The sequence below is a fragment of the Lagopus leucura genome, unplaced genomic scaffold (genome assembly GCF_019238085.1).
Source record: "Lagopus leucura isolate 7727_CA_CO unplaced genomic scaffold, USGS_WTPT01 Super-Scaffold_1, whole genome shotgun sequence".
Taxonomy (NCBI): Eukaryota; Metazoa; Chordata; class Aves; order Galliformes; family Phasianidae; genus Lagopus; species Lagopus leucura.
Window position 1 is genome coordinate 1,654,857 of NW_024962250.1, and position 17,719 is coordinate 1,672,575.

The following is a 17,719-nucleotide window of genomic DNA, read 5'->3' on the forward strand; positions in this document are numbered from 1 at the left end:
CAAAATCACAACTGAATCCAACACTAGCTGCTCTATGTCTCAAACAGGCAAAAATGGATGCTAGCAGCCTCTTTCTGCAGTAAAGATGAAGGAAACATTTATAAACTCTTATTCTTCTTCTAAATCTACCAAATTAAGCCCTTCATCAATAACAAGTTGGCTTATCTGTTTGTTTTAAAGAGTAAAAACAAAATCCCATCAATTTCTTGGGCCAGGAAAAGAAAAAAAAAAGTGACCTCTGTGTTTCTGAACAATCACAATGACAAAGTAAAGTCCAGACAGTACCGCTGACAAGGCAGACCCACACAGTTCTGCATGGCTAACAGTTTGTAGCCATGACAGTCCCTGAGATGAGGACCCAATGGTGCACAGTGCAAAGCAGGATGCTGCCCCCAGTCTTAATGGAGGATACTGGGCTTGAAAACAACATGAAGGATCATTTATCAACAAGCTGGATTTACAGAAGAATTGCAAAAAGTCTTTCAGGTGTTTAGTTATGCAGCTGTAGAAAGAGCAGAAAGATACTAAGATCTCTCAGACAAGAGATTCCAGAATTTATTTTACTGCAGGCTTTTTCAAAAGCACAGCTCATTGAACTAGGTATATCAAGTTCTCTTCCTGATCAATCACGGTAACAATAGGATACGGCAGTAAAAGAAAGGAATTCAGACATAAATACATAAAATTTGAATTAAGAAAGGCTAGGCTGCAGATAAATCTAAAAGACAGACAATGATGTAGCCATTCCACTTAATAAAATTCCATAAACCTACACTTTAAAAGAGTAGAGGGAAAAAAGCCTCATGACAGACCACTCAGAGTCTGGAAACATCCATCTGGAGAAAAGATTTGCTCTTAACTAGCCCTGAAAGCAGTGATACTTCCCAGTGATTTCAATGATGCATTTCAAGGAATCACAGGTCTCAGCAGCAGGCTCTGCAGGTTATTCCTGATTCTCCTTCTTTTTCTGCTAGTTGGATGTGCATGCAACAGCAAGCAAGACTTTCTGGCATTAACAATTGGGTTGCTAGTATGCTCTTTAATGTGAATTGATAGCCTCTGTAAAAATTGATCCATGTGAAATCACTCTTGTCTCAAGCCATCGCAGAATTAACATTTAATGTTTCAGGCCTTTTCTAAGCAGAGGGGAAGAAAGCAGCTAATTGTGAGGGAAATATCCAAGGGCTATAATTATTTCTAATGATGCACCTAAAGATCATCAAGAAAAAACATACTAAGATCAAAGCAATGTTTTTTCAAATTAAGAATTTTGTAAAAAATTATATGAGGAGACCATCTTCACCAGGTAGTCACTGAGGATTTAGAAATAGCCATAGCATGGGATGTCTTTATCAAACATTCAAGACTCTTGATAAGGAACCTAAACAAGACAACACTTGAAAAGAGTGTTCTAGAAAAGCACAGATACAAGCTACTTAGAGATTACTTTTTTTTCCCCTCAGTAAAAGTCAGTGGCACATCTCTGAGGTATCTGAAGACAGACTGCATTTTACAAAGAGAAAAATAAAACAGGGTCATATCTGATTTGATCTGTCTGATTTGAGTCTGAGTGCTTGAATCTGCAAGCATAGCAGGCTGAGATACAAACTTGAACACGATCAATTTCAGGGATGCTTGGACAGGATTTTGATGTTCTATCAGGAACTCTTAATGTAGATCTATCTCTGGTTTCCATGCTAGCCAGAGTAAATTTGGACTGTATGCCACAAGACAAATATCAAATGTTTTTATTTAAATCAATAGGTCAAATACTGGAAGAATATAGCCTTTGAGTAAATAGCACTCAAAAATAGCATGAAAGAACTACAGTCATTCTCCTGGCAGCATCAGATCCCTTCCCAATAAATAATGTTTTAGAGAAGGCATTTCTGGAAATACTCCATGGAACACAAATAGATTGCTCCGCTCCTTCTTTCTACCCTGCTAACACAACACAGGAAAGCAAGAAATAGCCTACTGCTTCTGCCTGACCCTTCCTAAAAGATATGGTATGCATGCAGTCTGTGATTGCAGTTGGCTTCCTGCAATGTCCATGACTTTTCCATCTGGGTTTCCATCAAATTGGCAAGCCTTGAATTTTACTGTTGGTGGCTGATGAATTCTACATTGGCTCTGGAATTTCGCTAGTGTTTCGCTGGATTTTCTCTGACAGTCAGATGGGTACTGTCTGCATGCTTCTGCTGATGTAAATTGTTTTTTGTTCACAGACTTTTGGATTAAAATGATACACCACTAAAGTCAGACATGTAAAACTTGGCATGCCAGAAAACCGGAGAGCACAGAAAATTCCGATCATAGAATCATGGAGTGGTTTGGGTTGGAAAGGATCTTTATGATCACCTAATTCCAACTCCTCTGCTATAGGCAGAGACACCTCCCTCCAGCCCAGGTTGCTCAACGTCCCATTCAGCCTGAATGCTCACAGGGAGGGGGCATTCACAACCTCACTGGGCAACGTGTGCCAGTGTTTCACCACCCTCACAGTAAAGAATTTCTTCTTAAGACATAGTCTAAATCTACCCTCTTCCAGTTTAAAACCATTTTTCCTCAATCTGCCCTTATGAAAAATCCCTTCCCAGCTTTCCTATAGGCCCCTTTCAGGTACAGGAAGGCTGCTATAAGGTCCCCCTGGAGCCTTTTCTTCTCCACGCTGAGAAGCCTCAGCTCTCCCAGCCTGTCCTCATAGCAGAAGTGCTCCAGCCCTCCAATCATCCTCACAGCCCTCCTCTGGACCTGCTTCAACTGATGTGACTGGCTGCACGAGTACTGATAGACAAGCCTAGTATTACTTCTAGAACCTTCTACAGATCAACAATGTTGGCTATGGAAAAATGATTTATAAGACAATCAGCTACACAATAGGATGCAGGATCCAATTTTTTCTTTTTTAAATCTTTTCTTAGGTTTCAGGTTATACTAACATTCCTACTATAAATGCTGTACACACACAATAATCTGTACTTCTGGGATCTCGTATCCAAACAGAGATAGGATGAAGACAGTCAATGGCTTCTATTTCTAGCTTTAAGTCTGCTCCACTGCCCTAGCTGTCAATTAATCTTAGGTAGGCTACTCCATCCAGCTGTAAAATGAGACTAGAACACTGACCTCAATTTGTGCTCTACAGGGAGCAAATACTCCATGAGATAAGTATCAATCAGAGAGTAATCTTGTCTGGACACACTGTTAAAAGTAAGACAAAAGCTTTATATTCCACATGGGGAAAAAATGAAGAGGGAAGAAAAAACTTAGCTTACCTTTGGATGGCCCTTCTCAAGTCATAGTATCCCATAAAGAATGCCAGCAAACATGCTCTGCTGCTCTGGGACATGATCTCACACTGCAGAGTACTCCCAAGCTCAGCTAGTTTGACATAAGCAGTAAGGGAAAAGCACAGCAGAAACAGAGCAGGGAGAGACGGAATGCCACATGGCTGGTAACTCTCCGTGGCCCAGAAGCACAATGTCTGATCTCTTATACAATATACTCTAAGACCCCTGAGAAACTAAAAATAAATCATTAAATAAATAAACAGAGCATCACCCAGCAGAGAGACATTTTACAGCAGTAAAGACAGATGTACTCTCTAATGGTACAGACAAGTTCTTTAGCTTTCAGGCAGTTGGGACAGTGAATAAAGCATCCTGATCTCAACCTTAGGGTCTAATCTGTTGGCCAACATATTGCACAAGTAGCATACTACTTGCAAAATGCTTCCTTGGGTAACTTCTTTGACACCAAACAGCAGATAGTTTACTGCCCATGCAGCAGATGCAGTCAGCTTGGGGTTCCTCGTGGTCATAGAGTGAGCAGCTACATGAACTGAGGAAATATTTCAAAACTTTTGCTATGGATATTTAGGTGCTTTCTGTCTAATTTTGCCTCTATTCTTCTCCTTCCACTTTGGTGCCTTTACCTGGAGGTAAGTATGAGAACCAGACATAGTGTCAGAATCAACAAACTTACCACAGCTTCAGTCTACTGGTGTCCCAAATCATTCACATACTGGAGGCCAAACAAGAAGGATCCTCTACCTGCCAAGCTGTAGAGAGACAACTACATCTACCCCAATCCTGCTGGACTCTGTAGTTTACTGTCCTCAGTACTTTGGCTGAGGAGGTATTCAGCATGGGTAAGAAACGCATCAATGTAAGCTGAATCTGTTCAGTGGGGTGCCTTGCATACCTAACTACAAGTATGTATGTTTTCATACCTTGTACAGTTTGCTGCATGATACGTTCAGAAGCTTGGCCTGTTTTTTAAAAGCCCTGTATGGAAGTCCAGGCATGACAGCCTCCACTGGGCACAGTTTCTGAACTTGAAATCCATATTTCCTTTCATGTTGCAGGGAAGCATAGTAGAAACCTTCCTTCTAGACTTTACAGCATTATGATTTTTATAGCACTCTGCACCACAGCGTCACAGTGTGACACACAGAAGGCTCACAGACAACTGTCAAACAAAATGGATAGTAGGCTGTCATGTCCGTAGATGTATTGCAGAACTGCAGCTCCTGCTGAATCTACATGGCTCACAGACCTTTCCAAGATAAAGATGGGGTTTCACCAAGTCTGTAGCTCTAAGAGCCGTCCCTCTCTTCGCTAAACTTCAGATTAATATTCAACAAGTTTTATACAGCAGGCTGCAAACTGAAGCACATGCAAATACAGAATAGGTCAGCATTAGTGGCCCCTGTTTGTGACAGAGATTTTTTTCAGTTAGAAAACAAACTAGGATTCAATGTACGTCACAAGAATATTCCAGAGAGGGAGCATAAATGCACAAAAGAGTTTGCAGAGTTTGCAGCTGATGTAGCACAGCTCAATAAAGAATAAAAGAACTGCACAGCTTTGCCAACCCACATTAGGTGAATCAGTGCTCTCATCTATTAAGCCATAAGTCAGGTATCTTACATGCAGCCTCAACTATCTTTCCTCTTAAGCTAGGAATGAGTAAACTATCTCCTGTATAAAGTGCACCAGCAATATTTTTACCACTGGCTATATTAAATGTTCACAGAGATCAATACATTAAGTCATGCACAAATATGCCCTGAAGCACGTGAAAGTTAAGGCTGAAAATTATTTTCTAACATACCAAGCAGTATTAATTTCATTTTCAAGTTTAACAAACTTCTCATAGCCAATTGTTCAACCTCAGATTCTGTTTTTTTTCCTTCCCTGATGCCAGTTTTTGCTCCCTTTTAATATATCCCCTTTAATTTCCTTTACAGCTCAGTACTGGTCAGAAAAAAATTGCAGAAGTTTCTCTGACAGCAGCTGTTACAGGATCTAGTGCAGATTTTAAAATAGAATAGAGTTGCAACTTGAATTCCAAAAAAACTCCAGTACACCATGCAAAGAGAAATTCTTGGGAGCAGTTGGAGAAAAGACTGCACTTCTGATTGAGCTGGTTTATTACCAGTGTACAAAACAGGTAGCTGCATCATCATTATAATGAGAGTATCAAAAAAAAAACAACACAAATTAGAAAGCTTAACCTACATTTCTGCTACAAGGTGCTTGACAGATTCAGCTGTACAACTGTGAAAACTAGTGGTACAACTAGACAGAATGTGGCCCCATGAAAGCTCATTTTTTGCAGCATGCTAACATGAAATGCAAAATAAGCTGTTTAGCATGAGAGAGAGCATTTGATCAGTGAACTCCTGAAAACAGAGCTACCCAGGGGCTGTACATCGTGCAGCCAGACGTCTTCCTGTATCTATTTTATTTAAATTTATTTAATTCTCCTTGGTTTTCAAACAAGTAATCAGTTCCCTCTCTCATGCTGCAGTTATGCCCACAGATCTTTTTCAGTCTGCATTCTCTTTTGGGGAATGATCAGACAAACAGAAAAAAAATCTTTCTTACTTTGCAAAACAGTTGAGCTTCCAGATGAGACCTCAAAGAAGTCAGGCCACTATGAACAGTGATAAAGTACAGAAAGATAGTTCAGCATCCAAAGGAAAATAAAAGCAAGTAAACAGTGGACGTAACTACACAGACTAGTAACATGCAAAATACTTTATTGGAATAGGCAACCTAGCAATGACAGCTTTGTGCTTTTCTCCTTAACTAAAGTAACACTGAGACTGCAGTTATAGAAGCTGCCTTTCATCCAGCAGGTTTTTCTGCATCTCAGTCTGTAAAATCAGAGCCTTAAAGGAAGATAGTTCAGTCTACTGCTATTCTCAAAAATCATCTCACTCCTAAGCAATCAGGCTCTGAACCTTAAGCCATCAACCACAGCTCTGCTGTGAGGAATGCAGCTATAGGAGGCAGGCTTGGTAAAGGTCAAAGTAGGAGACAGGACTGACCTGAAGCATCAGAAACATACTGTCTGAGGACAGTGCAGACTGACAGCAAAAACAAATTGGTTCAATAAAATATTCAGTATGTTCAATATAAGTTAAAAATAATAATTAAAAAACAAACAAACAACCACATCCACCCAGCAAGGAGGAAAGGAAAAAGTATTATAATCCCCATGTACACAGAATAGAGAAAGAAGAAAAAGGTGGTTTAATTTTTTTAGAATAAATTTTAAGGATGACATATGTTACCTCGATTTCAAATCAACTTTAAATGCAGAGGCCATTGGTAAAGCATAGGGTGCAAAGAAGCTGCACTATTCGTACATCTGCAGAGATGTTCTCTATCTGCTCACCCATGCAACAGATGCCCTGCTTTCTTGGTTTGTGAATGTGGTCCATATCCCAGACTTCATCACTATCCTATAAAACTTCACAACCATAGGCTGCTTTTGGGATGGAGCTGGAAACAACCACCTGCCTGATGTCCAGCAGGCCAAAAGAAATCCAAAAGGTAGCTTAGCTTAAGTATTGGCTACTGTTCGTTGGAAACCAAAAATTGCATTTACGTATCATATACATTTCAAACTGGGGAAACTTATGCCCTGAAAGACTTAGGTCTCTCTGCAGGAAACAACTGCAAATTAACCAGTTACCTGTCTGCCTTTGAGCTGAAGAGCACAAGAGCAGAATCTGCCTGACCTGTCAAGGAACTTGTGGTGAGGGCTCTGAGGGCTCCTAGGCTCTGTGCTGCCACTTGCCTGTCAGGCAGTCTGCCAAGGAGCCATTCAGGAAGGAAACTGGGGAGGTTTCTAACAGAAAAAAACATCCCACTGGAAAATTTCTGACCCACTCTAATACTGAGCCTACTTTCACAGTCTGGTATGATGCTGGCAGAAGGCATGGCAACCTACTGCATTTTTTATTTAGTTACTGGCTTCCTATATAAATTTCCTTCTATACCGGACACACAGCATCAACTGAAGTAATCTTTAAGTAAGTTTGGTCATAAATCCTTTTGAAATTCTGCACAGCAAATGACATTCCTTTTCCTGAGAATGATGACAATTGTTAATTGGTGCTATTCAGAAGGTAAAATTTTCTTTGATAAGGTCTTTACTGCTTTAGGCAACCACATGTACTTTTGGCAGTGCCTCCAGACGAGCCTTGTTGGCAGCATTCAGTATATGCCTCGCTCGGAAAGATCGCATGAAAAAACAGCTCACTTTCCAGTTCCAATTCCAAGGCTTAGTAAACTTGGCAAGGCTAACAGCATAATCTGGCCTGACTGCAGGAATAACTGATGCCTGATAGGTAGCATCCTGCAAAACTGCCAGGGCTGCTCAGGCACACACAGTTCCTCAACAAAAAGAGACCTTCTTAGCCTAACTCCCCATCTACTAACAGTTCACCAGCCTACATACCGTTCATTGTTCAGGGTCATTCTTGGAGGATCGAGGTTGGGATTCTCCATAGACTCCATTTGAGGACAACGTAGGAAGTAGTAGAGAGTGTGGAGAGCATCAGGGGACCAAGAGATGGGTTGCTGCTGCCGAGTTTGCCGAATGGGGCTCATGCCTGGGCGAATGGTGTTCAAGCACTGCATGTGGTGCATTGCCCGTGATACCAAGTCACCTGCAAAAAGAGAAAGAGTGCAAAAGTCTCTATTATTCATTCACACTGCTCCTTTAATACACTCTTTCAGCTAAATCGAATCTCTCACTGCTGAGAGAAATGCCCTTTGTGTAAAAAATTCTTTTTATTTCACTAAGCCAAAAATTGCCCCCAAGATGCTGCTTCTTGCAGTTTGCTCTAAAAGGAATTTAGCTTTCTTTCAAACAAAAATCTACGAGTTAGGAAATAGAAAATGAAACTCCTTTCAGACACCATGCATTCAGAATAATAGCCTTCCACCGATTTTTCCATCCTGCTTTAATGCTTTCTCCTTTTCCCCACCATGTAAAAAAAGTTTCTTGCCTGCCCACAAAGCCTGTTTATATTTCTGTAAAATCATTATTGCTTATTATCATAAGCATAGCTTACACATGGCAAAGCCAGCATTACCAGTACAAACACTTTTTTTTCTAATCTCCACAATCACTATTTTATGTTAGGAGATTATTCCTATTTCTTTCAGCTGGGCTCTGAGGTTCAGGCACTTGTGACAAATTAATGATACATTCATAAAGAAACCTCTTCTTTTAGGAGTCTGATTCTCTCCTCCTCACTCTACCTGCAGCTTCCTCCTGAACAATAAGACATGAACCCCCTATTAAGAAGCTGAACTATATCATGCTGACTGTCACAAGCTGTACCATGAATTTGCCCCTGAGCCTTGTAAGAAGCGCAGTCTAGAAGTTTTCTGAGCTGCTGAGTCCTCTCAGCCTTTGAATTTGAGCCAACCTGCCTCTGTTTCAGAGTACCAGGAAAAGACTTGAAGGCTGCAGATTTATAAAATTTCACAGAGCAGTGACCCCAAGATAGCAGCTATGTAGAAACTCTTTAGTCACATAAAGCTGACATTTGTGCAATATATTTGCTTTGGACACACCCTGTTTACTCTCCTTTTATTGTGGTATGTTACAAACAACATCAGCTTTGCAACAAAGGCTTCAAACACTACATCTTTGACTAGTGTGACTACCATACCACTGGTCTGAACGATTACTATACATAGCTAGAGTCTATTTTTTTTCCTTGAGAGAATCCTCTGTTGCTTTACAGTCCCCTACGACTCTCACAGGAAATGTTACTCCATTGTGCCCTACAGTTACAATACTGGGAAAGGATGGAACTGAAATAGTTACCCCATCTCAAAGCCAAATCCTGAGAAAATGCCTTGAACTTACTAATGTGAAATATGAATTATTCTCACCTCTCTCTAAAATTCTTAGGAAGTCATTTGTTCTTTTATATCACAGCAAGACCCTGAATCTGCCAACCAACCTCCAGCTGAACCCATCAAGTTGTAGTGTTGCACAGGGGAGGGGGTAATCACCACAAATGTTCTGTACGCCTATACAACTTTATTCAGTGGTTCAGATCAATGCAATACTAAAAAAATCTCCACTTGCAGTTTTATCACTTCTTCACTGCATAGTACATTCAGAGTTAAGGACCCATTTCTGAACGTCAAAACCTTCTAATGTCTCTGCCTTTGCACTTCAGCAGCTCCAGACTCTTTGCACTCTAATCTTACAAGAAAATTGTGAATGCTTTAGCACTGCTACTAACACAGAAACCTGCACATTACAGAAGAAATGCATTTGGAATTCAAATTTTCAGCTCAGAATAACGTTCCTTCTCCTTTGCACACTCACTCTCTTTATTTTTTTGGCAATGTTCAGCAAAATTTAAAAAAAAATAAAAAATATCAGCAGGCAACTGTATCAGGAGATCCATTCACTAGGTGTAATGACTAAGTTGGCCAAAGCAAGGCTGGGGGAAGAGAGAGAGGAAGCTGTATTCAATCACAGACCCGAGCTACAAATGTTCTCTTGTGTTTCAGGATAAATAGAGGTGTGTTAAAGGAATTTGAAAACCTCAAATTAAGGCAGGTTGCAAAATAAATGGTGAAACCCACAAACTCCTTACTGGCCCCTGACATTCATTAGCATTCACATGGTAGAAACTAAGAAAACGATGCCGGCAGAAACGTTGCAAGAAGTAGACTAGGAAAACACAAATCATTTTTGTTTACTTTAAAAGAGCTTTGTGAGTAGTCTAGGAATGAAACATTTCATTTGGTTAGCATTTAAAAAAAAAGTTTCGAAGAGGTTTTTATTACTGAAGTGCTCTCAACTTTTTTTTTTCCCCTCCACTTTTTGTTTTTTAATTAACCAAAAAGCTTCTCCTTGAATAACTTGCGCTCTTGACATTTCCACTGCATGAACAGTAAGAAAAGAGAACCCTTCTTGCCACAAAAGGAGGTGCCACTGCTATGTTCCACAAAAGTACAAGAAAGCCTCTAGAGGTATCTAAGCAAAAGCATCCATCTTCTATTGGTACTAGCACCACTAATTACCAAGAAGCTGGCAAAGCCACATCTTATGAATCTCCGAGGTGAATTAAATATAAAGAAGCCTAACGAAACAACCTGATTTTCATAAACCACACCACAAAACAATTAAACCTTACATAACATTGGCCAAATACTCCTCACACTGTCAACAGTGGCAACACTCCCACTGACCTCAATAGCAGAGGGACCGGCTCTCCTGCTTCGTGGAAAGGAATGGAAAGGAACGCACAGTCAGTTACAACTGAAACTTACTCAATTCAGAGATGCTTCCAACACAAGTTGCCAACAGAGACTGCTCTAAAGTTCGGAGTTCCAGCTGGGCGTAAGCATCAGCTCGTCCATCGCTGCACACAGCGCCGTCGTTGTATGGGCTGAAGTAAGCAGGCAGAGACAGCACACCTAGGGAAGAGAGTAAGAAACAGAGCTGTTACAAGTGAACTTCTGGGAGTAGAAAAGCAAGTCTCCATCCGTACCGACAGCAGTGAAGCAGAGCTCAAACATATCTCTTCACCTTCTTTAGTCAGAGCACGTGAGGTCTTTAGAACAGTTCAAACAAAATCCAGTAGTGCTATAAATACCATTGAAACGGATGAAACAGCGCAACTGGGATCTAGGGAGCAAGGCTGGAAGTTTCTATAGCTTGTAAAAACTAGAAACTGCAGTTGAGATAAAGCTACATGAAAAGCTTTAATGAAGTCCCTCGTATTGTTTATATAAAAACTCAGCCGTGCACATACAAGTTGCCTTTGAACAGCTGCATGCAGATTGCTAGATATAAGGGCCTAATTTTAAAAGGTGTAGAAGATAACCTCAAGTCCATCTGGGGTAAATGGTAGCTGTAATCTTTGTAACTCTAAAAATAAAGCCATAGGCCATGCCAGCTCTTTGAACCTGCATGCAGTTTCAAATATGCAGACTGTGGTTTCTATAAGCGTGAACCTTTGGCTTTGCCAAACTACGCCCACAAGTTTTGAGGTTGACTATATTCTCTATAAATGACCCTATATTAGAGAGAGAGATTAGAAAGGCAGTTACATTGTGTGCACGCCTTCACTGCACACACACTCCTTCCATTCTGAAGGATTTCACCTTGCATACAAGACAGTTAATGCACAGCAACTGAATGGAACTAAGGCTTTACAAGCAGTTCTGTGTAGATGTTACTGGGACCTCATCCCACCTGGACCATGTCTGCCATTACAACTCATTTGAATTGTTGACAAATTAGATTATTTAGATGAACAGGTTGGGAAGGGTAGCAATGACTGGAGATACTGAAAACAAAACTATGAGGCAGTTTCAAGCTAATTTGCAAGTTGTCTCTAAAATGGGCAGCATTTTCCTTCTCCCAGTCACTCTTTCTGCCTTATATCTTTGCTCGAGCATGGCAAATCTGCAGCCACATTGCAAGTCAGCGCCCACACAGATAGCCAAATATATCCAAAATATATTGCCTACTGTACTCCAAAAAAACCCACCAAAACAACATCAGTTGATTGGCTTTTCTTCAAATTAGTGAGCTGAATTGCTTTGCCCTGTGGCCACAGAACTGCTGTGTGTAGCACAGAGGGAAAGGGGGACTGTGACCTCTACATCTAATGGGAGAAAGGGAGCAGGGATATGTGACCATGGCAGGATGGGAGAGGGAACACGATTCCTCTGGAGGCACCCTGCAGTGTGATCCAATGACACCCAGCACGACACTGCATCCACAGTAGAGCAAAAGCTTTTTGCAGTCAACTCAGCCAGTGTTCTTGTAATACAGTGTGTTCAGTTGCAGCCATACTGCTAATTATGAATCAATCCACAACTCCAGCTGTAGCATATCCTCAGTCTAAATTTTCTGTGATTTTAGGCAAAGGGGCTTATAGCTACTTCTGCCTGCACTCTTACCCTGGCACATCCTGTATTTTTGGTTTTTCAACTTCGATCCATGAACAGCCAAACCAATATATTTCAGTTTCAATCCACATTTCTTTCCCGTCTCACCTTCCGACCCCAGTTAAGTCTCAGATGTGGAGACACTTTGCTCATATTGCAGTGACCTCCTGTCACGTAGGTGCTGTGCTTGTCAAACAAAGCCCTCGCCAGCTGAACTGCAGTGTATTGGGCAAGACCTTTGTTTCTTTGTCTTGAGGTTTTCTTTTGAAACTGTATGCTGAATTGATCTCTCCTATTCTTTTCACATCCTCTTCGCATCCTGCTTGGTGGTAAAGCCAAGGACTGCATCAAAAACTTCCTGGACAATCTGAGGATAAGGGAATGATTTATTCCGTTGTGTTTCTTCACTGTGCACCACTGTTAGTTAATGGGAAAAACTCTGCGAATGCCCTCTGTAACTTGAATAATTAGGAATTCAAGGCTCATGAGCTAGCAGAAGCAATACATTCAAACTACAAGAGCTTGCTAACTACACTGTAGCCCGCCTATACAGAGCCTAAGCCACTTCCTTTTCCGCGTTAGAGCTATGAGAGGATGTTTTAAGACACATGGATTGGATTTATGGCAGAGGGAGAACAAAAATAGACTGATTTGTCAAAAGTTTCAAATAGAGGCATATAATTCTACAGAGGCGAAAACAGAAACTGGCAGTTACATTATTAAACCACTCAGAGCAAAAAAATGGGGTGTTATTTCCCCTGCCAGCCAGTTTCAGTTGGTTCCGTTTTCTAAAAAGGAATTTAAAGTACATATTTGTAGAATGATTTAGATTGGCCCAAAAGTGAAAGTACACCCTCAGTTATTTGGTTATTTGTTCACCAGGTGCCGTGGGTAAGAGGAAACAGAGATGATTTATTTACTTTTGGAGAAATTGCTCGTACAAGATAGTTGTGGACAAGATTTATGCTCTCACCTGCTGTGTTACAGTTGAGGAATATCCTCAGTGTACCAAAGAGAAAGAAGGAAGTTACTAAGCCTCTGGCCCTGCGACGTCACCTGGGATTTTCACAGGATCATGGTAGAGGATGAATCAGGCCCTCTTTACAGGAGGTTTCCCAAAGGCTCACCTGGTCTGGCAGGTCTCATTAGGTTCTGAGCAAACCCAGGAAGTGGAAATTACATCTCAGTGCTGCAATTGAGACTGACTAAGAGCAGACAAGGGACAGGCGGCAAAGCAGAAACTTAATCCACAATTATTACTGAAGAGCTTTCTGGCCCTCATCTTGCAGTGCGCTGATGATTATTTCTCTTTCCATATATTTCCACTAAGTGTAGAGTTGGAAAAGCATCACAGTCATTCTTTAGATCAGAAATTCAGGCTCAAGAACATCTGCAGTCAAGCCTGGACTACTGGTATTATAATTAGGAACACAACTTTTTTTTTCTTTTTTTTTTTTTCCTAATTGGTATTAAAAATTATTTGACAGTAGAAACAACTGCATTGCAACGTCTTCTTGTCCCCCCAAATGGTGATATCAGCTCTCCTCCCACTGAAACCAAACAATTTGTAGATAAAAGATATTATGAAGGTAGAGACGGTTTCTATACCTGGCATTTGCATTTCTGTATTTATTTTTATTTTCTAAATATTTGCAGCAACACTGATTTCAATCTTGGCTAACTAAATATGGAAAACTCTAATTGAAACACACCAATTAATATCTAACCACTCTTAATGTTTGAAATCATGGCAGAACTGCTGATTTATATCCCAACGTTCAAGAATGTTTTTTTCCCCACAAAACAACAGTGTGGAACAGCACCTAATTACTGTGCAGAATGAGCCATTCAGACGTGTACACCCCCCTTCTTCAATTATCTAATGTGGGCTATGTTGAGCTTTATACATTTCTCTGGCTGTATCCTGGCACTCTGGTTACAAATTTTAATTACTCAAGATTTTAAATAAGGATCTGAGCCCAAGAAAAGTTAGTGAGAGGTATTAATTTTAGCATGGCTTACATTAAGCCTAAAGAGCAGAATGAGTTGAGAAGTCACTTCTCTAGGATGGTGTGAGGCAACACCCCATAACAGCCCAATTGAAAGCACGTTCATAGTGCTGTGATGAAGGCACAGCTGGCTAACAATTTGCTGCTGATATTTCCATAGCCTTTGAAATAGCAGCTGGAAATAAAGGCATATTTATTCTAACTCAGTTAATATAGGAAACCTGTTCATGGGCATTTGCTGCCAGTGATCTTAAAAGGCTTCACAACTGGGTGAAATTCCAGCTAAACAGTTCTTTAAAATGAAATTATTCTGCTTGCCCACAGATTTTGAAATTACTGTCTGTAATCTGATGCTTTTTAACAATAACTGACAATGTTTCCAAAGTCTGAGCAAGGTCCAGGGAAAAAGAGTGTTCACACCCTTGGACATCTTTCTACTTTAAGAAGTACAGCAGCTCTGCTGAGAGCTTTGGCTGTAAGGTGACAGCTCATGAGATGACCAGGGCTGCACACACTGTTGCTTAGTTTCCTCAAGTTGGGCAATTGGTCCAACCCTCAAGCAAGGAACTTTTGGTAAGGTGCCCTGCATCAAGCCCAATGCTCTCTGGAGATTAAGAGCCTGGCATCAACTTTTGCTCTTTTGATATCAAAATACAAAGAAATGCAAACACTTTTACCTTTATAATTGGAATGTTTAAAAACCTTTTTTCAATTAACTTTTAAAGTACCCATGTCATCTTCACACCTTGCTGTTTGTTTCATGAAAAAAAAACTATCCATCATTTTTACCTTGCTGTAATCATTTTCCCTGTGCTTTCTCTACTTTAATCTAAATCCTTCATGCTGGGACACAACTTCCTAAAGATTAACATGTCAGCTGTTTGAGGACTTTCAAACACTTGCAAGATGTCTGGAGGTTAAGATGGGGCCACTCACAAGTGGCAAAGGGCCAATGAGGCTTGTCTGCAAAGCACTCCAATTCTGCTGTCTGGGATTCCTCACAGAAATTGCCCAGGGTACTAACTCCATTATTTCAGAAATGTAAAACTTAACATCTCAGGAGCTGGCTGTATTCATGACAGCTTAGGCAAAGAATCAGAAATATAATTAGGATGGAGCTCACACTGCAAACTACCAAGCCAGAAAAGTACACATTTTTTTTCCCCCTATGATAAACATAATAGAGTCTATGAGACAATACGATGTCCATTGATTTTTGCCTTTGGCCAGAACAGAAGTGAGTTCCACAGGCAAGCATTCTCTTTGTGAACTGTGTGTGCACTGCATCTAACAGTGGGGATCTTTACTGAATGCTACCACAATACAAACAGGAGACATTTCTATTTGACAAAACCAATTAGAAATGAAAGCCATTGGAACATTTGGGTTCCTCTTCAAAGCTTACAGACCATTTCTAAATGCCCCTAATGCAAAAAAATCACATACATGAAGTCAGAACTGCTGTCAGTACGACCAGAACTGCTGTGCCACAGAAGCGTCTTAGGAACTTAAATACAAGGAAAAAAATATGGCTTCAGTTTTCAGCATCAACATATTTCTGCAACATTTGGCTTGTGATAAAATCTGTAAGAAACATTCTCAGAGGTGAGAATGATAACTGTTCCCAATGAGCTGAGCTGTGATTCGGAATTTTGAAGGCAGACAGCAATGACCTGACTACACTGAACAAATCCCACTCATTTCAATGCACCCAACTGCGATTGCAGTTCCCACATTGGAATTTGGCCGTGACACCAGGATGGCTGTCACCTAGCACAAAGTCCTACCATTCTTCATGGCAAGGAGCATTCAAGGCTTTTCTTCGGTTTTTTTGTTTCCCATTCTACCAAGCAACACAATGCCATGTAGTTTCCTCTTGCCAATCAACCCAGTACAGACCTAGGGCATACAGTACCACCTAGAATTAATGCCAACTCCTGATACTCTGTGTTTTCTCCTTGCCAAATTACTATCGTGCACTGCTACGATCGACCCTCTTACTTTATGAAATAAGACAGGCTTATTCTGAGAAAAACTAAAGAAACAAACAAAAAGCTTGAAATAACAGGCAACTAAAGTGTTCCTGATATAGCAAACTGAAATCTAAACACATCAGGCTATATAATCAAGTACAGTCATGCTACGGATTGTGAGAAAGACTTGTGATCAGGAAACAATACATATAATTGCTAACATATAGGAAAATAATATGCTGCTATAAAGCAGGCAGGAAACTCTTTCAGTTTGTCTCTGTCAGCAGTATGAAAAATCAAACAGTTCCTTGTATCTGCATACACACTAAACAGCAGTACTGAATTGAAAACAGGAGAAAAAGCAGAAGAACAGAAAACTTCAGAACATAGAAAGAAGATTTTTAAGTATCCTGCAACTGCTGAGCTGAATCTCCCTGCTGAAGGGCTGCTTTCCTAACTGCATCATAGATGGATCCAAGGGACTCATTCACACAGCCATTAACACAAGTTCCCTGCTCTTGGTCTAAGTGCCTGGAAAGACAATGTCTCCTTCAAATCAATTTTTCCATGTCTTTATTCACAAACACAACTAGACATAATTATCAGTTTACCTTAAAGGAAATCTCAGAGTTGTGATGCCATCTGTGAGGACCAGGATTTCAGGTGCACCGTGGCATACCAAGTCATGGAATGAGACCAACCCAGCTGCCCCATATGCCCTGATACACAGCATGAGCCCTACCGGCAGCAAGCAGTTAAGAGGCGAAAACAAAAGCTTAGGGATTGGGCAGAAGAATGTGCAGAAATTTGTACAACAGCCTCACACAGCCACTGGGCTTGAAACACAATATGCCCACTCACTATCTGCCTGAACATCAGGACCGTTACTAGAGATACACTGTCTCAAAGCCTACACTCTGGTCCTTGCTGCTCTTCAGTGTCAGCAGGCACTACTTGACTGAAATACCAGAACACCCCAAAACAGAGTTTTAAAGCACCCTCACAAGCCACTACCCCTTTGCTGCAGTCCAGGGCACTGCAGTACATCATGTTCCAAAAGCAGGTCAGAGCAGTAGAACTCTCAGTATTACAAGAGTTAGGAAATCACTGCTCTATATACACCACCAGAGGAAGAGCAAAAGACTATTATTACAGGTATTACAAACCTTTAAATGTTTCTTTTCTCCTAAGTAACTGTGTATTCATAACCACACCTACAAACATGATGAATACCTGCCCCATTTTTGCTAGGAAAATGATGGAATTGGGCTGAATGCTGGAGTGGAGAAGGCAGGAAGTATCTATAAGAACAACTGCATTCGAATTCATCTGTGACAGACAGGACTGAAAATGAATATAAATGTAGGACAAAGGCCTGGGTTTAGTACTGAGTCAGTACTTATTGAGTCATTAATCCCACTTTCATATCCCTGTGGTCTTCTGGACAACCACTAGCCTGGCTTGGACTCAAGTGCTTAATTGAACAAGAGCTCAAGGGAAT

General features: G+C 40.7%; 1 protein-coding gene across 1 annotated transcript in view; it reads right to left on the reverse strand.

The window, feature by feature from the left end:
- The window catches only part of ABTB2 (ankyrin repeat and BTB domain containing 2), a 130,489-nt gene that overhangs the window by 35,678 nt on the left and 77,092 nt on the right, over positions 1-17,719 (reverse strand). Inside the window, exons 2-3 of the mRNA XM_042872342.1 lie at positions 10,608-10,754; positions 7,759-7,969 (exon numbers count right to left, since the gene is read on the reverse strand). Coding sequence (XP_042728276.1) covers positions 7,759-7,969; positions 10,608-10,754 — 358 coding nt within the window. The remainder of the gene's footprint in view (positions 1-7,758; positions 7,970-10,607; positions 10,755-17,719) is intronic.